General features: G+C 33.6%; 1 protein-coding gene across 1 annotated transcript in view; it reads right to left on the bottom strand.

Annotated features, from left to right (window-relative positions):
- The window catches only part of LOC145260600 (uncharacterized), a 47,671-nt gene that overhangs the window by 11,344 nt on the left and 11,232 nt on the right, over positions 1 to 25,095 (bottom strand). Inside the window, exons 2-5 of the mRNA XM_080118882.1 lie at positions 19,057 to 19,087; positions 16,794 to 16,919; positions 10,373 to 10,479; positions 3,912 to 4,011 (exon numbers count right to left, since the gene is read on the bottom strand). Coding sequence (XP_079975008.1) covers positions 3,912 to 4,011; positions 10,373 to 10,479; positions 16,794 to 16,919; positions 19,057 to 19,087 — 364 coding nt within the window. The remainder of the gene's footprint in view (positions 1 to 3,911; positions 4,012 to 10,372; positions 10,480 to 16,793; positions 16,920 to 19,056; positions 19,088 to 25,095) is intronic.

Genomic DNA, 25,095 nt, shown 5'->3' with positions numbered 1-25,095 from the left:
TAACTTACAGATTTTTTCCTTAAAATAAAACATACTTAAGAAATAATTTCTACTTACAAAAAGTAATTACAAAAATACTCATATAAAATATTAACTTTGTTTCATTACTGCAGATTAAAACTAATATTTAACACTCACTCCACATTAATATTTCTCACCTATACATAAATATGCTGAGACAACGGATGTTCGTTATTATCCATGAATTAAAACAAACATGTAAATGCTCATTATTACTTATAAATTAACAATTAAATCAAATAAAATTATAACTTAAATGCTTTAATCACTGGCAGCCATGACATCATGAATCAATTTGTGTGAAATAGGTCAAATATTCCAACAGCCCTATACTACACTTTAAACATAAACTTAAAGAAGTTTTAGACTCAACAAAAACATCCCAAAATATACATAATTATGCTTAAATATATGTATTTATAATTTTAAAAATATATATTTATATTTAAAAAATCTGTATATTTATATTAAAAAATATGTATTGATATTAAAAAAATATATACTTAAAAATATATTTATGTTTAAAAATATGTTTATATTCAAAAAACAAAAAAATTTAAATATGATACATGAAAATTATATACAGTGGCGCTAAAAAGAATATGCCCAAAAGATTGCAGGCTGTCAAATTGCAGAAAGGCTAGGATACTTCCATTAAAAGTCAAATATGAACAAGTAAAATTACACAGGAATAAAAGGTGAATCAAATGAGGTATAGGTTGTTTAAACAGTTACATTCAACTTAGCTTAAATTTGTGTTTTTTTTTAAAAATGACAAGTGCGGACTTTCTTTTTGGTGCCACTATAATTCATGAAAATCTACAATAATGGAGAAAAACAAATAGAATGATTTCGAAAAATCCAGAACCTTCAAGAAAGATCGAGAGAGTTCTGGAATATTCTAATACTGGGTGTCACTTTCTATAAAAAAGGTTTTCATGCTAACTTAGCAGTTGCTGACAACATCGTGATATACTAATATGCTTAAATACATTTTATTTCATTATTTTGTCTTTATTATTATGGAGGCAATTCTTTATTGATATTTATATTGTATTCAATATATAGTAATGGTTTCAAAAGTAATAAAAAATGACTTGGGTGCCAGTAGCTAGAAAACCAAAACATATGGTGCTCTAGCCTTAGTCGTTCTCTGTATTTTTCCTGGATTTGACGCACTGAAAATATCATGTCCATGGTTTAGCGCCGGCTGCGGAAGCCGCATTGCGATTCTGGATAAATACGGTTTGCAATCTGCTGGAGCCTTGGAAGGAGCACTTTGGCAAAGACTTTGCCAGTGATACTGAGTAAAGATATATCACAGTAGTTATTGCAATCTTCTTTGTCTCCTTTCTTGAATAAAGTGACAATTTTAGCATCTTTCATAACTGTTGGAAATTTTCCATTGTGCCAACTGGTGCAGAGGAGGTCGTACAAGTGCGGGAGCAGGAACTTATCGCACTTGAGCAGATCTGCTGGAATCTCGTCGGTACCTGGGGCCTTCCCTACATTCATGTGTTGGAGAGCTACTTCAAGTTCTGACATAGTTGGAATGTTGTCCTGTTCGACTAGGGTGTTGAAGTTCGGAGTGGAATTTAAAGCTGTGACTGTGATGTTGCGCGGTTCGCCATATAGTACAGAGTAGTGCTCCACCCAGCGTTCAAGCTGCTTTGTAGGATCAGTGATGAGCTCCCCTGTAGTAGATTTTAAAGGGCAAACTTTCTTTGTGCTCAGTCCAGTTGCCTTGTGGAGTCCACGGTACATCACACGTAGTTTACCGCAGTCAGCAGCAGTCTGGATTTCGTCACACAGGTTGTTTCAGTAGTTGTTTGCACAGTGCCAAGCAGCTTTCTGGAATTGACTGTGAGCCTCTTTCAGCTTGGACAGGGTGCTGCGTGTCGGCCTGCTCACATAGTTCTTGTGAGCATCATTTTTGGACAGTAGTAGAGGTTCTAAGATTTCTGCATTCTCAGCCATCCAGTCTTCGCAAAGCAGCCGCTTGGTTCCAAAGGATGTGACTGCAGCATCATGCATCACAGTTTGCAAGATTTCCCAGGATTCACTGCTTCCCCTGGTGCAGAATCTCTCAACTTATTTTCGAGTACAGTGTGAAACGCACTGATGCTGTCGTTGTTCTTCATTGCAGCCGTGTTGAGACTACGACGTGGTCTTGGCTTACATGGTGCAGGTTTCTTGTTCAGGATATCAAGTTGTGTCAGCACGAGTGAGTGGTCGGTATCACCATCAGCGGAGTGGTAGGTTCTTGATCGTTTGACAGAACCGATGTCTCTTTTTCTACACAATGCAAGATCCAATTGGTGCCAATGTTTGGGACGAGGGTGTCTCCAAGAGACACGATGACACATTTTCTGTTTGAACCAGGTTTTTGCAATACAGAGTCCCTGTTGACAACAGAGCTCCAGAGTTCTTTGACCATTTTCATTTATTTTACCAGTACCGAAGTGACCAATGATGTCACACCAGGCAGTATGGTTTGCACCGACTCTGGCGTTGAAGTCTCCGAGTACAAGGAGGTGATTGCTGGCTGGAATCCTGCTCAGTATTTCATTGAGACAGTCGTAGAATTCATCCTTCACATGATCTTCGCTAGGCAGTGTTGGTGCATAGACGCTGATGAGGTGTACTGGTGTATCAGTGCAGTCGATCTTCAGTGTCATAATTCTCTCCGAAATGCTGACCGGAGTGTCGACTACATGTTCTCTGAGTAATTTGTTTGTCACTGCAAAACCTACTCCATGGATGCGATGTTCCTCTTCTGCTTTGCCAGTCCAGAAGAAAGTGTAGTTTTGTTCCGAGATGGAGCCAGTTCCTGCCAATCTGGTCTCTTGTAGAGTGACAATGTCGACAGACAGCTTGGCAAGTTCACGGTCAAGTAATGCAGTCTTACGAGTCAGACCTTATGCTCGAAGGTTGAGATCTGGGTCATGCGTGAAACCCGGGCACAGTATACGAATATTCCAACTTCCGAGTCGGAGAGTAGTCTTTGAATTGTGATTAGTCAGCTGAGTCTTAGACTTCCACTGGTACCATGTAACCCAGTGCTAGCTGCCTCATGGTCGGGTCGTCGGCAACTAAACCGGCTCCCTCACCCAGGGTAACCAGGGTAGCCTGGGTGAGGAGGGTGTAGGGACACCCAGTAGGACCAAAAACAAGACCTATCAAAGGTCGGATGAGCTTCTTATGAGCCAACGGCCATCTCCTGCAGCAAGAGTCGGTACCAACATATCGACCTTGTCTTTCCTTGGGTTCTACCGGCTCTGGTCAAGTTCCACTCGTGCCGCTTGGGCAACGCACGAGTTTCTTCGCCCAGGCTCTCGCAATGGTGGAAGATAGTTACGAGTTAAAAGTCTGGTCAAATTGACGTTGCAAGTAGGCGCTTCGGATCCTCCGCAATGGTGGGAGGGCTATTTAGCCCCAGTGGGTGGTTACCGCCTGCCTCAAACCAGGCAGCCCCTGGTCAGTAAGGTGCTACCCCGTCACGTCCACCGCTTCGATGGGGTGGTCAGGCAATCACGGACGTAAATCATTCACTTGTTACAAATATAAATATCAACAAGGGTCAAAATAATTGTTTGCTTATCTAGTCAATAAACAAACTTTTTTTTTTGGACAAACATAATAAGTGTCTGTTCCCAATAAAGCAGTGAAAAATCAAAAGTATTTATAGCTCTAGTATTGCACTATCGAGCTATTTAAAGGAACATTGTGTTGTTAATATTTATATTCGAATAGAAAATGTTACATATACATATATCAATATATATATATATATATATATATATATATATATATATATATATATATATATATATTTCAAATAGTCCCCCCCCCTCTCCCAAAAGATCTGTGAAAAAATATTCATCCTTTACCTGGACAATAAAAATTGCTATTGTTTGGAATCGGCAGAGAGTGTAAACAGATAATCGGATCAACATGTCTGTTTAGTTTGCATGCAAAAGAAAACACAATCTGAAAGGAAAGAAAAAGAATATAAGATTAGCAAAGCCTTTCATGTACAAGAACAAGTGAAAAAAGTTTCATAACAATCTCTATAATTTATAAATGCTGAGATTCAAACTTAATTTGTAGTGAATGATAATCAAAATAAAATGAAATAGTTACTCCCCGTTTTAACTTAAAAATATGAATAGTAAGCACTATAAATGTGTTATGAGGACTTAATTTATTTTCCATATATATATATATATATATATATATATATATATATTCAGGTTTGAGGTGTTCAAAAGTCGGTACTAATGAAGACAACGAGGTTGTTAAATAGTGCCCAATAAAAAGAGAAAAATATTATTTATTATTTGGGGGTAAATAGTTACATATGGTTTGCTACAAATAGCCATCTGTTTCAGTCAAAGAGACATCATCAGGCGACCTGGAACCTCTCGACACCAAAAAGAAAAAATCAGTTTTTTCTTTTTAACGTCGAGAGGTCCCAGGTTGCCTGATGATGTCTCTTTGACTGAAACAGATGGCTATTTGTAGCAAACCATATGTAACTGTTTACCCCCAAATAATAAATAATATATATATATATATATATTGTATATTTTGCAAACCTCTTCCCTCTGATGCAGTGTTCAAAACTCTATGGAATAAATAAAATAAATACGTATTATATACGTTTGAAACCAAAAACAACGCATTATTACAAAATAAACAGACATTTATTTTGTTTGAAATTTATGGTGAAATTCATAAATATATTTCGAGGCAAAACTTCATCTTCAGTATGTCTTTCTTTCTTTTTTTTTTTTTGCCATGTGGTTGCCGGGGCAGATAATCAGAAAGTATATTGTTTTTGGTTTCAAACATATATAATACATATTTATTTTATTCAAACTCAACCGGCGCTTCTAAGGAACAAGAAATCTTAATGTGAATCCCGCGTGACGTAACGCACCGTTCCGAGATTTTAAAAAAACTACCGTAAAAACAACAAACGGACTTCTGCTCTCTGATTATCTGCCCCAGCAACAACATGGCAAAAAAAAAAAAGAAAAAAAGACATACCGATGATGAGGCTTTGCCTCAAAATATATTCTAAGGAACAAGAAATCTATGGAATAAGCTTTTTTTGTTTTATTTGTATTCCTTGTCGAATAATTAAGATTTTGTATAGCTTCCTTATATGGTACTAACGCTTCCCCGGGAGGGTTACTTGGTTGAGGAACGTCTTGTGAATGCAACCAGCTCCCCAGAGAATAAACGATCTCCAACGATATCTAAACGATATCTAAACGATATCTAAACGATAGGCACATGTTGGAAACATCAACAAAAACGGGTCGATATGTCGTCGGCTTTAACTGTCTGGCATGGGTCGTTTTTTGTGTGTTCATTGCGTCGTTACAGCCAGCTTTCCGTTGTCGCATTAATGGCATCCTGAAATCGAACACTTGTACAAAAATAGCGAACAAATGCATTTTTATAAAAATATGTATAATTTATTTAAGATTTAACAATGAGGAGCATATTTTTATAAAGGACAGTTGAAATGCTATGTCATGTCTGCCGACCCCAGAATGCAAGCGTCAACAATACAATCATATTTCAATTCTCTCTTTCAATGAAGAAAGAGAGAGAAAAAGAGTGAATGAGAGAAATAGAGAGAGAGAGAGAGAGAGAACGAGAGAGAGAAATATGCGTTTTACGCAATGTTTTGTTTTTCAAATTATAATGTTAACATGCTTTAACTCTTTTGTTGTGCACTGGAATTATAAACACCTGCCAATCTTCGTGCGCCGACAGGTTTAACTTAAAAAAAAAATGTGTCCGCACTGAAATGTGTGTTTGCCTCCACATAAAAGTGCAGGCCAAGTTAGGCACAAGGTTCATTAATATAGAAGCCCCCAGCTCCCTCAAAAGGGGCTACGTCATTGTGCCACATTTCGTACCCCCCTTTTTTTGTGACCTTTGCTGTCACTAGCAAATGTCATAATATCGTCGGGTCGTTGGCACAATGGTTATTTTTTTTAAATTCTTTTTCTCTTCTCACAATTATTCTTATTATTCACTCATTTTTTAAAAACATAAATTTATTTTTGAAAAACATTAATTTTCCCCTGTTAATTTTTTTCCTCATTCAATTTTATGGACTTTTTTTTTTTTTCGAAACATTCATTATTTTGATCTTTTTTTTTTTTTTTATATAATATTTGATCAATTTGTTGTATTTTTTTTTTATTTGAAAAACGTTAGTCGTCCCCTGTTTAGTTTTATAGTCATCTGATTTTTATTGACTATTTGTGTAGCTTTATTTGTTTGGAATTTTTCAACATGTGTGTGTGTGTGTGCGCGCGCACTGAAAATGTGTGTGTGTATGTGTGTTTGCCTCCACATAAGTGCAGGCCAAGTTAGGCACAAGGTTCATTAATGTAAAAGCCCCCAGCTCCCTCAAAAGGGGCCATGTTATTGTGCCACACTTATAGGGTTATAAGATTCTTTTAAAAAATTTGATTACATTTTCAATCTCAAGATTTTTATTTTATATATATATATATATATATATATATATATATATATATATATATATATATATATATATATATATCTCATAAAACACGATTGTGACTTCTCTTCAGATTTTTTTTCGGATTTATGTAATCTTACCCATATTCTTTTCATTTTCTTTTAAAGTTAATGAGTTCTTACTCTTCAGATGAGTCAGGGTGGAAAATATTCAAACATTGTTTCTTTGCTATGAAACAGGTGCTGTTGTCAAGAATTATGCTTTTTACCATGCTGAAATAAATAAATGGTAGGATGAACAACATGGAATTTGGAATATAGACTTTTTGTCATTTATTTGTATATGCTCTGATATACATCACGCTTCATAAATAAGATGATTGGTATAAATACAAGGTGAAATATAATTTCCCCCCCCACACACACATACATACATATATATGTGTGTGTGTGTGTGTGTGTGTGTGTGTGTGTGAAAAGGGTAACAACCAAATTTGTGACAGACGGGAACATAGATCGAAACTCCTTTCCCTAACAAGAAAAGCAAAAAAAAATATCAGTAAATAGCAACAACTCGGGAACAAATTCCAAAACTCAAAATAATAAATCTTATTTAGTTGGAAGCAGTTTATTTTTTATATGAAAGATGTGTAATTTGTATTCCTGTATGTACACGACCTCCCACGAGCATGAAATTATTAATAATAAAGCTGGCAAATGTGTATTTTTATAAGATGAAAGTCTAGAATTAAAGTTCAAAAATGTATTTGCGCAATTTTGCGGGTATTGACTGGAAATTTTTTGTGACTGAGGAAATCCTTCGCGACTGAAGAAATTGTTACTGTCAACATATTTTATGAAGAAATACTGCAAACGAAAATATACCAGAAAGGAAAAAGTTTTGCAAGAAAAAATATTCGTTCTTTGTTGTTTGCATGAACTTCATTGGTAAGGGATTCGGTAATTTATCCGTTACAGTTTGAACTTGGTATTTTTAGCGGTGCAGTTTTACGTTTTTTTAGATGGAGTCCAACACGTGTGATGATCAGTGGTGATGGTTACTTGCGAAACGCTGTCTGGAACTTGCGAAACGTTGTCTGAACTGATTTGCTTTTTGGCACGTCGGGCCTTTTATATTGATTTTCTAGAATGTTCTGGTCTGCTTACTGTCTACATGCACAAATAGATATAGTCTTATGGATTTGTGTCTAAAAAAAGTCGTGTAACAACCATGATTCTATGCGCTGTTAGAATTTCATGGGTGAATAGTGACAAAATCAAATTGTTCCTGAATTGAATAAATTCTGGACAAATACATTCTTCTGATTACATGATGAGCGATTTGATTTAGCTGGTCACTATATATTTATTATTCTTTTTGTAAATACAGTCATATCTTGCTATGATGTGCAAACCGTTTCGATCATAATAGATCTCATCAAGCAAGAAAAATTCAAAATTCAGGCGTGGGGCGAGGATGAGATCTTTAACCTCACTCCACGCCAGTCATGGCACAGTATATTACCTCTACAATTGAAAATGGTCTTGAATCATTTTTAACTTTTGAATTTTGAATTTTTCTTGCCTGATGAGATCTATTATGATCGAAACGGTCTGCACATCATAGCAAGATATGACTGTATTTACATAAAGAATAATAAAAAAAAATATAATTTGCTCTTCTTGATTGAGCACTATCAACGACCTTTGTTGAAATTCAGTTTTGGATATCTCTCTACCTGGAATATATATATATATATATATATATATATATATATATATATATATATATATATATATATATATACTAGCAAAAGTACCCGTCGTTGACTGGGTTCAAAAACAGCCTACAGAAAATAGACTCTGATTTATTAAAGTATGATAGGTTATGAAAAGGAAGAGTTGTAAAGAGATAGCTTCGAATTTGGGGATATCAAAACCAAAGCAAAATATGATGAAATTAAAAATTAAATAGATAAACCTTATAATTTATTATCCCATACCTGTTCACACTGAAACACTTATCACAATATTCTGTGGATCTATATTAAAAAACCTTGTTAAACTTTGTGACATATTTCCATTCTATGGAGGTCATGTGCGAACGGACACCCCATAATTTTATTATACCATATTTCTTCAAACTGAAACATAATTATCAAAGTATACTTACGCAGATAGATATGAAAAGCCTTTATTAAAGTTTGTGCCTATTTCCATTCTATGGAGGCCAGGCGCGAACGCAGACCTCACAATTTTATTATACCATCCCTATTTAAGTTAAAACATACTTATCAAAGTATTCTTAAGTACATCTATATCAAAAACACTTGTAAACGTTTTTTTTTTTTAATTTTTTAATTTTTTATTTCCATACTTTCTGGATCAGGCGCGAACACAGCCCCCACAATTTTAATGAACCACCATTCTGCCAGATCAAATATACCCATTCCTGTGTCTCTATACATCTTCTATCATTATATGTAATCAGTTTTTTAAAATAGTCAACCATATAGGAGCCTATTCATGACCACACACACTGCTTTATATTATAGATATATATGTATTTCTGCAGAAATATATTTTCTTATTATATAAATCCTTATATAAGAAGCTCAATGTGATTACAGAGCAATATATAGAATACATGACAAAAATTCATATTCCAAAATTCATGATGTTGACCATCTTATAATTTATTCCTTTAAATCAGTTGATATATAAAATTCTTGACAGTATCTGTTTCGTAGCACAAAATCAATCACTTAATTATCATATCAATTAGTGAATCTATTATACCCTTAACTCATAAGAAGAAATAGCAACAATCAATCCGTCAAAAGGAATTGAAATGTGATTTGACATGATAAAAATCCGAAAATAGGAAAAGAAGCTGCAGATACCTTTATATTTTTCATTACGCCATATTGAATTTTTTAAAATTATTTATTAATTTTTATTGATTGTGGACTATTATCCTCATCTTTTCTTAGTTGTTGTCTCACAACGTTTCGGCCAACTATTCCTCTGGCCTTCGTCAGGTGGTAACCACAACTGCGATGGATAAGAACTCTGAATCTCCTGACTGCATTCACTGCAATTACTGCCTTCCGTAGTGTAATTGCAGTGAATGCAGTCAGGAGATTCAGAGTTCCTATCCCATCGCAGTTACCACCTGATGAAGGCCAGAGGAATAGTTGGCCGAAACGTTGTGAGACAACTAATAAAAGATGAGGATAATAGTCCACAATAAATAAAAATTAATAAATAATACTCATCTCAATAATGAATTCAAATTAAATAAGATATATAGAAATCTTATCTATCATTTCAGAAAGATTTAATAGAGAAAAAGAAATAGGAAAAATCCAGAAGGTCCCAAAATTTTCCAGAACGTTCAAGAAAGATCAAGAGGGTTCTAGAATATTCTAATACTGGCTGGTGTTCTTTATAAAAGAGGTTTTCATGCTAAACCAACAGCTATTGACAACACAGTGATTATTGATAATGGTGGAACTTTGGGAGTGTTTGTTTATTTAAGAGGACGGTTCAACAGGAACTTATTCACATTAGACTTGAAAACAGCAATCTTATAGTCTGCTGGAGAGCAGCCATGCAGTACTCTGTTCTTTGAAAGAAATTTTGATCACAGAATTTACGTTTTAGACACAGATGGCTAATAAGACAAATTATTAGCTGTTGTTGTAGTTAGACGAATGCATACCAGCCATAAAAATTATAGGATGGCACTGCTTATGTAAACATTTATGAATAAATTGCTATTTACATACATTAATCTGTGAACGCAAAAAATTTTTCTGATTTAAAAAATAAATCTTACTTCTGAATCGTTTATCGTCAAGTGAGCTTTAGTCAAATTATAAATGTAAGTCTTCCATGTTAGATCCGGAATTCCAATTTCATAACCACGGAGATCGGAAATGCTTGCTGGAAAAAAATAAAATAAAATACATTGTATTTACTTTCTGAATTTTTTAAATGAGTATTGATAATTTGTATATTTGGATTATTCAAACTACTATTCTCATCTTGTGTGTTACGGGGGGAGGGGACGTGCAATAAGTAATGCCCCTGACTCAGTTCTAGTTGTCTGATCTAGCTGAAACTTTGCATGTGCAATGATTTATATCTCTACGGGTCATGTGGCAAATTACAGCTCTGAACGAATTGTGGTTTCTGTTTTACAGGTGTTTGAACTGAGTCAGGTGTGAAATGGAGCCTGTTCAATGTCGAGCAATGATCCGGTTTTGTATTTGAAAGGACGCACACCACAGGAGACTTTTGATGAAATGAAAGAAACTTATGGTGATAATGTCCCATCATATGACCTTGTAAAACGCTGCATCGTGAATTCAAACATGGCCAGAAGTCTGTGGAAACAGCTCCCAGACCTGGTCGCCCCCCCCTTCTGCCATTGATGAGGCATCTGTCTGTCAAGTTGAGGCTGCCATTTTTGAAGATCGGCGCATTACTATTCGCCAAATAACCCAAGATGTCAAGATTAGTACAGGGTCTGTGGAAACTATCATTTATGACCATTTGCATAAGGTGTCTGCCAAATGGATTCCCAGGTTGCTCACACCATTCCAGAAGTGAGAACGCGTCGAGTGCTCAAGGATAAATTTGGAGCTGTGCCAAGAAAAGGAGTCAAAGTTTTTCAAAAGACTGATTACACAGGATGAAACCTGGGTCCATCACTATGATCCAGAGACTAAAGCCCAGTCAATGCAGTGGAAGCACTTGAACTCACCACCTCCAAAGAAGGCAAGGGTGCAGCCCTCTGCTGACAAGGTCATGCTCACAGTCCTCTGGGACCAGGAAGGAGTAGTGATGACAGATTTCCTGGCAAAGGGTACCACAATTACAGGAGCCTATTATGCTTCACTTTTGAGAAAATTAAGGGAAGCTATTAAAATCAAGAGGCGGGGCAAGATCAGCAAAGGTACCTCCCTCCTGCAGGACAACGCTCCGATCCACAATTCGCATGTCGTCAGATCAGAAGCACAGGCGTGTGGTTATGAAATCCTCCCTCATCCTCCCTGCTCTCCTGACCTTGCACCCTCTGACTTTCACCTTTTCCCAGCCATTAAGTTGTTTTTGAGAGGAAAGTGTTTCCCAGATGATGCAGCCTTGATTTCTGTAGTCAATTCGTGGTTGGAGGACCAACCTGGGGTGTTCTACAAAAACGGTCTCCAGAACTCGCAATTGTGTTCTTAATATTACCCACACTTAGGATCGAACCTTCAATCTCCAGAAAAGTGTTACTTGGAACTGAATTTAACTTAGTACTTTATTCATTACGGATAAAGTACTAAGTAATTGCATAATAGGTACTTGCATGTCATTGTATTTTAGGACCAATGTTTTATATTACGTTGTTCAGAAAATACTGACCAATTTTTCAATGTTTTTATTTTAGCAGGTCCATACAAAATATTATTTTAATCAACAATTGACAAATACTCTTTGTAATAAACTAGTAAATATAAAAATGGCTTACTTGTTCACAAAGAAATGTAAATTAATTTAGGCGACTTTAATTTCACAATCAAATCAACAGGGAAGTATAGTATAATTGCACCTGATAACCTTCCTTTAAACTGTTTTAGTGAATATTGCCTGAGAAAAGTAAAAACACATACAAAATATATTTATGACAATAAAACACTGGAAGAAAAAAAGCAAGAAAATAGGCTAGTCGGTATCAAGAATCGATATGTCATATAGATTGTTACTTGGGTCATCAAATCAGACAAGGTAACTTTATATACTATATTTTTAATAATTTCTTTCAGAATACAATTTCGAAGCAGATAAGCCCTTAAATAACATTAATCCACGGTGGGTGTATTTTGATATTTATTGACACATTGTTAATAAGAATTTATTAGTAATATTTAATTTAAAAAATTATATATTCACATATGATAAATAGCGCTTGGGGGAGGGGGTGGGTGCCACAAGCAAAATAATGTCAGGAACCCTTGACTTAAACGAACCCAAAAGATGGAATATTAATCGTGTGTTTATGTTGCTGCTTAGTTTTCAGTAATTTGGAAAGGATGGTAATGGCTGTAATTTGCTGACTTCAATGCTCAGTGGCAGATGGCCTTCATACATATGCAGTCAGGCAAATTATAATCTACCAATTTGGTTGTGCATACAAAAAACAAAAAAAAAGAAACGTGTTGGTAAAGCTGGCAAAGCACACATAATTACAATAGAAAGTCAAAATCAGAGGAAAAAATATTTTTATTTATGCTGTCTCTCAGGCATCTCTTTAAAAATGAAAGAATTCATCCCTACTACCAAAACTTAGAATCAGTCAAAGACATAGTTCTGTAACTAGTGGCGTGTAGCGTCCTGGTGATGTGGAACACAATAACACAGACCCTGTGTTCCGGGGCTAACTCTTACATGTCTCAAAGACAGAGACCATAATAAATTGACTCAGTAAACGATCCATTCCCATATTCCATAACAATCTTTTTTTAGTTTTGATATCCCTCTTAGCTCTCACTAAAATTTAGAGACTGACCTGCTTAACTTTGGTTAACCTGAAAACAGTGGGCTGTCGGACACTTAGCGGAGGGTTGGAAGGGTTTTACTAACCTGCCCGATTAGAATTTTGTTTTGTTCTTTATTTTTCTTTTGCTTTTTGGGTGTTTGTAGAGTATATTTATGGTGTTTGTAGATGGTTTTGTGGGTGTTTGTAGATTTTGGTTTTGGGTGTTTGTAAATTGTTTTTGGGTGTTTGTAGATTTTGTTTTTAGTGTTTCTAGGTTTTGTTTTTTGGGGTATTTGTAGATTTTGTTTTCTTGGATGTTTGTAGATTTTGTTTTTTGGGTGTTTGTAGATTGTGTTTTGGGGGTCTTTGTAGATTTTGTTTTTTGGGGTGTTTGTAGATTTTGGTTTTGGGTGTTTGTAAATTCTTTTTGGGTATTTGTAGTTTTTTTTTTGGTGTTTGTAGATTTTGTTTTTAAGTGTTTGTTTGCAGACTGTGTTTTTTAGGTGTTTGTAGATTGTATTTTTTGTGTGTTTGTAGATATTCTTTTTAAGTATTTGTAGATTTTGTTTTTTGGGAGTTTGTAGATTTTGTTTTTTAGTGTTTGTAGATTTTGATTTTTAGTGTTTGTTGATTTTGTTTTTAGTGTTTGTAGATTGTTTTTAAGTGTTTGTAGATTTTGTTTTTAGTGTTTGTAGATTGTGTTTTTGGAGTGTTTGTAGATTGTGTTTTTAGTGTTTGTAGATTTTGTTTTTAGTGTTTAAGTGATTTTGTTTTTTGGGTGTTTGTGGATTTTGTTTTGGGTGTTTGTAGATTTTGGTTTTAAGTGTCTGAAGATTTTGTTTTTTTGGGTGTTTGTAGATTTTGTTTTGGGTGTTTGTAGATTTTATTTTTAGTGTTTATAGATTTTGTTTTTTGGGTGTTTGTAGATTTTGTTTTGGGTGTTTGTAGATTTTGTTTTTAGTGTTTGTAGATTTTGTTTTTTGGGTGTTTGTAGATTTTGTTTTGAATGTTTGTAGATTTTGTTTTTAGTGTTTGTACATTTTGTTTTTAGTGTTTGTAGATTGTGTTTTTAGTGTTTGTACATTTTTAGATTTTGTTTTTAGTGTTTATAGGTTTTGTTTTTAGTGTTTGTAGGTTTTGTTTTTAGTGTTTGTACATTTTTAGATTTTGTTTTTAGTGTTTGTAGATTTTGTTTTGGGTGTTTGTAGGTTTTGTTTTTAGTGTTTGTACATTTTGTTTTTAGTATTTGTAGATTTTGTTTTTAGTGTTTGTAGATTTTGTTTATTAGTGTTTGTAGATTTTGTTTTTAGTGTTTGTAGATTTTGTTTTTTGGGTGTTTGTAGATTTTGTTTTTTGGGTGTTTGTAGATTTTATTTTTAGTGTTTGTACATTTTTAGATTTTGTTTATAGTGTTTTTAGATTCTGTTTTTAGTGTTTGTAGATTTTGCTTTTAGTGTTTGTAGATTTTATTTTTAGTGTTTGTAGATTTTGTTTTTAGTGTTTGTAGATTTTGTTTTTTGGGTGTTTGTAGATTTTGTTTTTTGGGTGTTTGTAGATTTTATTTTTAGTGTTTATAGATTTTTAGATTTTGTTTTTAGTGTTTGTAGATTTTGCTTTTAGTGTTTGTAGATTTTGCTTTTAGTGTTTGTAGATTTTGTTTTTAGTGTTTTTACATTTTTAGATTTTGTTTTCAGTGTTTGTAGATTTTGCTTTTAGTGTTTGTAGATTTTTAGATTTTGTTTTTAGTGTTTGTAGATTTTGCTTTTAGTGTTTGTAGATTTTGTTTTTAGTGTTTGTAGATTTTGTTTTTAGTGTTTGTACATTTTTAGATTTTGTTTTTAGTGTTTGTAGATTTTGTTTTTAGTGTTTGTACATTTTTAGATTTTGTTTTTAGTGTTTGTAGATTTTGATTTTAGTGTTTGTAGATTTTGTTTTTAGTGTTTGTAGATTTGTTTTAAGTGTTTGTACATTTAGATTTTGTTTTTAGTGTTTGTAGATTTTGCTTTTAGTGTTTGTAGATTTTGCTTTTAGTGTTTGTAGATTTTGTTTTTAGTGTTTGTAGATTTTGTTTTTAGTGTTTGTAGATTTTGTTTTTAGAGTTTGTAGATTTTGTTTTTAGTGTTTGTAGATTTTGTTTTTAGTGTTTGTACATTTTTAGATTTTGCTTTTAGTGTTTGTAGATTTTGCTTTTAGTGTTTGTAGATTTTGGTTTTAGTGTTTGTACATTTTTTTTTAGTGTTTGTACATTTTGTTTTTAGTGTTTGTACATTTTTAGATTTTGTTTTTAGTGTTTGTAGATTTTGCTTTTAGTGTTTGTAGATTTTGTTTTTAGTGTTTGTAGATTGTTTTTTGGGTGTTTGTAGATTTTTTTTGTGTTTGTAAATTTGTTTTTTGAATGTTTGATGATTTTTTTGTTTGTAGATTCTTTTTGTGCTTGTAGATTTTTTTGTGCTTGTAGATTTTGTTTTTTTTGTGTTTGTAGATTTTTTTATGTTTGTAGATTTTTTTGTGTTTGTAGATTATCACAATCCTCATCATTACTCATTTTTATTTTTGTAACTAAAATCTCAATTGGAAAAATTGATTATCTTTTCAGTAGGATTAAAACCATAAAGTGAATATAGTATTTTGGTGATAATGTCTTTTTGGGTATTTGTAGATTTTGTTTTTTAGTGTTTGTAGATTGTAGTGTCTTTTGGGGTGTTTTTAGATGTCGTTTTTTAGTGTTTGTAGATTGTAGTGTCTTTTGGGGTGTTTGTAGGTAAAAGATTTTATTGTAAAAAAGAAATGATATTCCCCTTACCCCATCACCCAAAACAAATCTGGTGTAATGCCTAAGATAAAATATTTTTTTGTGTGATATTTTTTGTCTAAATAAATTGGCTTTACAAATACAAGTTATTTGAGGGATTGGCTTGAGCCTTCTCTCAGCCTGATGAACCAACAAGCCATCCAGTAAAAATTCTGGTGGTTGAAAAAAGTTTTTCATAAATTTTAAAATTTAAATCCAATATTCAGTAATAGTCATAGGAATATCAGGTTCACATGCGGTCACCAGTCGTATGCATGGATTTGTGGTTTAGAGAATTTATACAATTTAAGAGTTGGACTTTTGACAATTGTCATCGTCGTGTTTTAGAGAATTGTTAATCCAATTTTGTGTGTGCACTTTTTCAACTTTCACTTCAACACGTGTACAGCATCGCATCAACTCCATAACATGTCTAGGGAGTGTGATAGACTGAGGGAAACCTGGCTTTGCAAGTGCATGAAAAGTGATATAACTGCATGTAACAGAGCCACTAGGATGAAGATTCAATCCTCAGTATGATAATAACAATACAATTACTCAAGACTTCTACCAGGTTATGACTGACAGAATGAAAGCCAGCCATACCAATAGATTAAATAAAGATTTTTTTTTTAATCCTGTACAGATTTCTGAGTTTGAGGTACAAATTCACATATTCAACAAGATGCATCTGAAGAAGGTGTTGGTTACATCAACCGAAATGCTGTTAGAACAATATCCAAGATGAGAAAATTTTACAAATTATGAACCCATTATTCCATTGACTACTGTACACTGAATAACTCTTATCTCCGAGTGGCTTCCGGGCCTTGATAAGTGGTGACTCCTATGTAAAAAATAAATAAATAAATAAACTCATCTAAAAAGTTTCGAAATTGTTATTATTTTTTTAGACTTAATTTATTTAGATTCTATACTTACAATCGTTTGGAGGTTTCCAGGTTATATTCACGATTTTAAAATGGTCCTTTGTGTATGTTATGTGACGTTTGATCTGCCGTGGTTCTGAAGGATGATTTTTCCCAAAAGAGAGGTCATTTGGACTATCTATAATAAAAGAAAAGATATCTAAATTTAGGAATCGATTTTTTTTTAGAATTCTATTTTGGAATCATTTAGTATTTTTTTTTTCTCTTTCAAATTAATTTAATAGATATTTCTGTTTAGTTTTGGAATATTTTAGATCAAGGAAAATTAATATTTTCAACACTTTCTTCTTGCTGTTTTTTTAATTGCCTCATCAAGAAAAAGAAAAAAACATATCAACATCTCTAATTACTGAGAGACGTCACTATCCATGGAGCTGCCTACTCATGCCGTGTCAACAAAAGACTCAGCTGTTTTCTATCAATTAGGTAATGATGAGTCATTTGGTGTGAAACGATGGAAAGTTTACTTATTAAATTAAAAACTTGAAGGAATGCGATTCAGTTAGAATTAACAGCATATTTAATGACAGCTTTAATGTTATAGTAGGAATACATCAGGATTAGTACTTACCTGTGAAACAATAGAAAGTAAAGTATTCCATTCAATGTGTCTTAAAATGTACTGTGTATTTTATAAGCTTTAGAAGTGTGTATTCTATAATCTTTAGAAATGTGTATTTTATAATCTTTAGAAATGTGTATTTTATAATCTTTAGAAATGTACATGCATGTCATGATGTCATTAATAACGTCATGACCTCGCCTGTACATGTAGTTAGTATAAAGCTTTGTACAAAAATTATTATATCATTATAAAAAATACAAACTCTTCTGTAAGCAACAGCAACAGCTTTGAAATACAAAAATATTAGTTATTTTTAGTGCGACGACTGTCATCGTTTTATGACGTGATCAGATTTTGGTAAACTTTTAGTATGTTGTTCCCCACATATAATATAAATAACAAAAAATCATAAAATGCTTTTTTGAAATTTGTTCAGAGTTAAATCGTATTTTGATTGGACCAAAGAAATCGGGTGCAATTCAATTTTGCATGGTATCTGTACACAAGAAATTACTGGTAGGTTTAAAGAGGATAACCAATTTGTGTGCAAGAAATTTAAGACAATGGAAATGGATAAGAATTCAGATTTAGAGAAAGTATATTTTGATTGAGGTTGTCAAGAAGTTTTATTACCTTAGTGGTACTATTAGAGCACAGGAAGGAGTAGGTGCTAGTGATTTGCACAGAATTAAGAATGGATGGATTAAGTTCAGAGAACTTCAGTCATTATTACTAACTAGCAGCGCTTTACCATTGTCAACTAAGAGAAAGGTCTATCAGACATGCGTATCCAACGTGATGATGTATGGAACTGAAATCTGGCCAGTGAGGACTAAAGATGTGTAGGATAAAAAGATGTGACATGAGAATGATACGATCGATGTGTAATGTGAGTATTAAAAAGGAGTTTAGTTCTGATAACTATAGAGGAAGATTAAATGTGGGCAGTATAGTGAGAAGAGCAGAGTTTGATACTATGGTCATGTTGAAAGAATGAATGAGAAATCTTCGATTAGTAGATTTAGAAAAGTTAGAATAACAGAAAAGACGGTGAAGAAAAACATAGGAAGAAGTGATAAAAATTGACATGAGGGAAAGAGAGATTAATAAAGACCTGGCTAGAAATATATTACTTTGACATTCAATTTCTTCAAACCGTCCAATATATGTCAGTATGTAAACTGGATATCAAACCGATTATGGTGATGATAATATTAATTTAAAAAGACGGTAACTAATGAACATCACTGACAACCTGTATAGACGTGAGAGAGAATGAGAACGAGAAAAAAGGGAGAGAGAGACGGAAGGTGAGAAAGAGAAGGGAGAGAGAGAGAGAGAAAGAGAGAGAGAAGGAGAGAAGAAAGAGAAATAGAAATAGAAAGAGAGAGGGAAAGAGAAAGAAAAGGGAAGAGGGAGGGTGAGAGAGATAGAGAGAATGACAGACTGATAAGTAGACGAACAAGCACACTGGCCCCAATAGAAAACAACACTTATAACACATATTTCCACTACGAAATCTCACCAACAAACAACAGACAAAAAAGCCGTAGCTTAAAATCACATAGTTCCATCAACTTCTGCTTCGGGTTCTCTTCTGACCCTTCCACCCAAACACGGACCTCGTTATGTAATGAGTGTGTAATCTTTGATTGTTTAATCTTTATAATTATCAAAAGGTTTAACTTACAGTAAAAACGTGAGGTGCAGCGGGAATCTTCCTGCAATAAAAAAATAAAAATAAATAAAAGTTAAAGGGAATTCCAAGTAAATGTTCATCATCATCATCATCATCATCAGCAGCAGCAGCAGCAGCAGCAGCGGCGGCCCTGCCATTTAATAGCATTGGCTGCTATGGCTCACCAATGTGGGCGGCTATCCATAGGCCGAAACAGCTCAACTTATGATGACAATCCCATTCAATCGATCAAGTTGTCCATCAAAGTGCATCTTGGTCGACCTTACTTTTTCAATCCTGGCATTCTACCAGTCAATACGAGATGTTCTATGCGTCTTTGATGGTAAATATGTCCTAAGAACATCATTTGTCTTTTCATGATCGTTTCCATCAGCATTCTTTTAGTCCATATTTCCTCATTAGAAATGTGATTTTTCCAAACGACCCCTTACATTTGTGTCACAAACCAATTTTCTGTGCTATTAATGCGTTTCTGCATTTTGGGGCAGATAATCCAGCTTTCACAACCATAAAACAAGACAGACCAAACATACGCCTTATGAATGCATTGTCTTGAGTGTGATGGTATTGGAGCATAATACTGAGTTCAGTTAGATAAATGCTTGTTTACTCTGCGCTATACGTGATCTTATATCACACCACGACCGTCTTGTAGATGTAATCCATGATACATCTACAGGACGAGTAAATGTTACTAAAATGTGAAGTGACTGAAAATGGAAATATTGTGAAAAAAATGTATTGCTAATATCGAATGAAATCATGGTGATCCCTGTACGATGGCAAATGACCTAACATTTGGAGATGTTTGTAACTGCTTATACTTCAATTTCATTGTGCAACATTTTCAATAACAAAATTAAGTTTGTGTATTCATTCTTCTGCAGACTGTTATTCTCATCTTCATAGTTGTTCTGGTTCACCATGTTTCAGCCAACTCATCCTCTGGCCTTCCTTCAGGGTTCGTGGTGCAATTGATAGAGGCGTTGAGCCTCTATGGTTCCAGGTGAGCATTGTCTGAAGATAGTGGTTTACATCCTACCCAAGCAGGTCTGAGGATTAGTTGGTCAAAATGTGATGAGACAAAACGTGATAGAGTTTTGCAAAAGGAACAGAATAAAAACAATAACACCAATGTTTATATATATATATATATATATATATATATATATATATATATATTATTTGAAATCCTTTGAAATGAGGCGTCATAATTTTTGTATTTATTCTTTTGTTATTCTCATCGTAGTTGTTTCACCATGTTTCGGCCAACTCATCCTTTGGTCTTCCCCATTGTCATTTCCCGACATATAATTTATTGAAACTGTGACAGGATAGGAATACCTGTAATTACTGCCTTCCATAGTTGTTGTTGTCTCATCACGTTTTTTGGCCAACTAATCCTTTGGTCTGCCTGGGTAGGATTGAAACCATTATCTTCAGACAACGCTTCTCTGGAACACTAGAGATTCAATGCCTCTATCCACTGCGCCACAGAATGAATACGTAAATTATGAAATCTCATCTCAAAGGATAAGAAAAAAAAAATTTTTTTAATCAAAAATGAAATGCAAAAAATAACAAAATAAAAGTATTTATACATACGTGTGCGGGGTGTTTATGCAATGTCTTTTTATTCTCTTCATTGTTGCTGTTTCATGAGCGGCCAGCAATTATCTCGTCTGGTTAACTAATAAATAAAACTCTTTACATCATTGCCATTTCGTCTTGTGGTTGCTATAGAAGAGGCTTCTTTTCATGAAGAAAGAAGACACACGGAGACGTTTGCTGAGTTTTCTTCAAGGTTTTATTTGAAGAGAATCAACTCAGAAGAGAGAAGAATACTAATGTGATCTTGGGTAATTGTTCACTTTTTTATTTTCTCACTTACTGAAATGAGTGATGCAGATGGACAGAAGCATTGAGGTAACATTCTGCTTAGATAATTTCTACATTATTAACAGTGTGTCATTTGCACAACTTCCATGGAGAGACTGACTTGAAAATCTTATTTTTCTCTCAGCTCGATAAACGTGATGTCATTCGTTACTCATCATCATTCAACTATGTTTTGTCTACCGTTAGACCTGTTACATCTGCTTCAACTTTATGTCAGCCATCTTTCATTCAACCCTGCAAATAATTTTGATTACAGATCTGGATTATCATACACTCAGTGTAACCCTTGTCAAAATTCATATTAACTACCTTGATCGCCATTGTAGGTGCTCCTACAAAATCTAATTCTGAAAGCATTCTAACCATGATTCAGTACAAATTCTCTGAAAATAAAAATCATTCATAAAAATATATATTTGCCTTTGTTTATTGAAAGTTATCTTTTAATTTGTAGGGATTTGCCAATAATTTGCATCATTTGAATTATTTGGACTGCTGTTCTCATATTGGATCCTATTCTTACTATGTTTCGAACAATTTAACACCCAACCTTCTTCAGTTGCATCTTGTCTTATGTTATGTCATCTTATTATGGTTGCATTTATTGAGTGGGTTTCCTCCAGTATTTTGTTTAATTTTTATTTTTAAGCCATTATTACACTGCTAAGTTAAGAAAGGCTTTCTAAATAATCTGCAGAACCTGAAGAGGGATATTCTTTGTTAACTATTCTGTACTTTCATCTGACAATCTAATAAATAAATAAACTTGTAAAATTGTTACTCTCACCAGAAGTTATATTACTGATGAAGTTTAATATTAGGAACAGAATCTGATCAAACACCGTTTGCTGCTAACCTTGAATCGGGTGCTGTTCTGGTTTATGAAATCATCAGTGCTTTTGTTTTGTTTTAGTTTGTTTATGTTTTGCCCGAATTCACAATTATAACTTTTTGTTGTGAAAGAAAATCAGTTAATATTACAACTCTGAGTACTTATGCAGAATAGTACAGAACATGCTTATATAATGACGTTATTATTTTGAAAATCATTCTCAATTGAGAAAAATCCCCCTAAATTGGACGGTAATCATGAAGAAAGAGAGAGCCTGTTTCCTCTGTTTGCCTATAGGTGGCGTTAATGTCTGTCCACCCAGTTACGGAAGCACAAAATGTATATAATGGCACCGTTGAAATAAAAATAAATGTTTTTGTTATATTTTAATTTTAAACATGTTTTTTTTTGTTTTTTTACAAACATATTTAAGTTTGTTTGTTTTTGCAAACATATTTACGTTTTTTTTGTTTTTGCAAACATTTAAGTTTTATTTTTCCAAACATTTACGTTTTGTTGCTGGTTTATTTTCAAACATTTACGTTTTTTTTTTATTTTAATTTTAATTTTTTTTTTTTTTTTGGCAAGCATAAATTAAATGTTTTTGCTATATTTTTCTTTTAAACATATTTATGGGTACAACCGTTTTTCCGCGAGTATTTTTTACGTTCTTATAATAACAAAATCAACGTTTTTTCTTTTATCATTTTTTTATGGACCCCACCCCTTTTTTCTTAATTTTTTTATTTTACCTTTTCCGCGAGTATTTATATATATATTTGAAAAAGGATATTGTAAAACCTGAATCTTACTTGAAACTACTATCAAAAAATAGCGCGGTACAATAAGTGCATAAGCAAACTTTTCTAAAAGAAAAATATTTCAAAAATATTTAGTTTATGCCTGCAAAAAAAAAAAAAAAAAAAAAGTAAAAAAAAACGTAAAAAAAAAAGTAAATGTTTGAAAATAAACCAGCAACAAAACGTAAATGTTTGAAAAAACAAAAACAAAAAAAACGTAAATATGTTTGAAAAAAAAACAACAAAAACAAACAAACTTAAATATGTTTGCAAAAAAACAAACAAACAAAAAAAACATGTTTAAAATTAAACATTTATTTTTATTTCAACGGTGCCATTATATACATTTTGTGCTTCCGTAACTGGGTGGACAGACATTAACGCCACCTATAGTCAAACGGAGGAAACAGGCTCTCTCTTTCTTCACGATTACCAATTGGACTACATCTTTTTGGGTTCAATATTGACGTGGGGCCTCTTAACAGCTGGTAAAAATTACACGTTTTCTGGGCAGAAACAAAGAACATAAAAAGGGACAAACAAGCATAATAAATATCAGTCCTGCTCGGTGGTGACTCCTAGCTTGGTTAGGGTTATAAATAATGATGAAAGAATAGATATGCAAGTAATTAAGTATAATATTCCTTATCTCTACCTCCACAAAGACTTTTCACACTGGTTCGCTAAAAGAATCGTTCAAACTAGCAGAAAGAATTGCTGACCATGATTAGCCCATATTTGAAAAAAAAAAGAAAGCCTAGCCACCACCCATACCTGTATAAATGCCTATAAAAATATTGATTGTAAGAGGGGGGAGCTAGCCCTATTTTAAACTAGAGAAATGGGAGCTTAACCTGTACTTCTCCAACGATCCTAATTTCCATTGTGAAAATGTCATTTTTACGTATTTATTCACTCTTGCCATTTTTACCGGTGCCATTTTTACCAAAATTCTTTTGAAAAATATTTCCATATAATATAAAAAATGACTATAGCCAATTTTAAAATAGCAAATTCAACTACAATTTCAAATTATTTTAATTGTTAAAAGATTTTTTATTTCTGACGTGGGGGGGGGGGTCAACTTGATTTTAGTGCCTATTTTCAAAAATTTATGGAGGCCTCTAATTAATAAAATTAATATGATGGCAAAAATTAATATTATTATATTTTGTACCATTTAAAAGAAGGAGGGCAAAATAACCTAGTAATAATTAAAAAAAAAACATTTTACTCATCGAACGAAAATAATGAAATTGCGAGACGAAAATCGTGTTTACATAATTGGCGCTTTAAAATAACGTTCCCATGTAGTAAGCATTTTGAACGTGAAAACATAGCTGTGTTTAGGTCCTGGATATGACCTTAAACTATATCCGATGGTGAGGCTCCAGCTTGCGGGCTTTGGGGAGTGTGGAGCCACCCTTTAATTGCCATTGCTCCCAGGTCTACTCTGACCCGGAGCGGTAGTACCTGTTAGTGTCATGTGGAAATTATCTTCCTCCATCTTTCTTTCCTTCTTTCTCCTGTCTCGGTTCTTCCTTCCTTTCTTCTTAACCCCTTCCCTACCCCCTTCCCTAGCTTCCCCCTTTTTTTTATGTCACTTGACTCCCTTATGCCCGTTGATTGGATGAGACGTTTTCGTGCTAAATTGGAGCACGTGTGTGATATTTTTGAGTTAAGTCGACAGTTGTGGAGAAGGCGTCGTCGAGACAACAACTTATCGAAAGTATTCCCTGACGGTCTCGGATAAAAGGGACGCCTGGAAATTTACTAAGGCGTTGAACAACTCTGTCTTGACGAGACATTAAAGTCGTTGAAAAAAAGAACCAAGTTTTCTAAGACACTTTAAAACTGAATGTAATTATCGAGAAAAGATAATTGAAGTTTTGAACAGAAAATTCGCCGCTGGGAAGTTTTCGAAGATACTTGAAAACTCAAGAATATTCTGCCTCAAGAAATTTCTACCTTGCTAAAAGGACTACGAAAACGAATTTCCAGGAAAGGGACTGAAAAAAAAAAAAAAACTTTTTAAACAACACAAACTCAGAAAATAACCCCCCCAAAAAACGAACTTTCTAACTTTTTAAACAACACAAACTCAGAATAAGCCCCCCCAAAAACGAACTTTCTAACTTTTTAAACAACACAAACTCAGAAAATAAAACCCCCAAAAAACGAACTTTCTAAATGTTCCATTCGAGAAAGGGCGCCCAGAAGCTTCCAGTAAGGGCTCCCTTCCTTTTTTTCTTTCTTTCTTCCTCCTTCTCTATCTCTCTTTCCTTCTATTTCCCTTCACTCTCTCCCCTTTTTGGTTACTACTACAAGAACACTTGTAAGCCAGATGGACATTTTTGGCAGCCCATAGAGGTCACAAACTTTTCCTTTAGATATCTTATTTAATAAATTCTATTTCTATTTTTGTTTGTTTTCTTCCTTAAGTTTCAGAGTTAGTAGTAACAACTGATTGATTAAGAAGAATTAACTTCCACGGGAAGA

The sequence above is a fragment of the Euprymna scolopes genome, chromosome 36 (assembly GCF_053919585.1).
Source record: "Euprymna scolopes isolate OS-2025 chromosome 36, ASM5391958v1, whole genome shotgun sequence".
Classification (NCBI taxonomy): Eukaryota; Metazoa; Mollusca; class Cephalopoda; order Sepiida; family Sepiolidae; genus Euprymna; species Euprymna scolopes.
The sequence above is the reverse complement of the archived record's forward strand: the minus strand, read 5'-3'. Positions and strand labels throughout refer to the sequence as shown.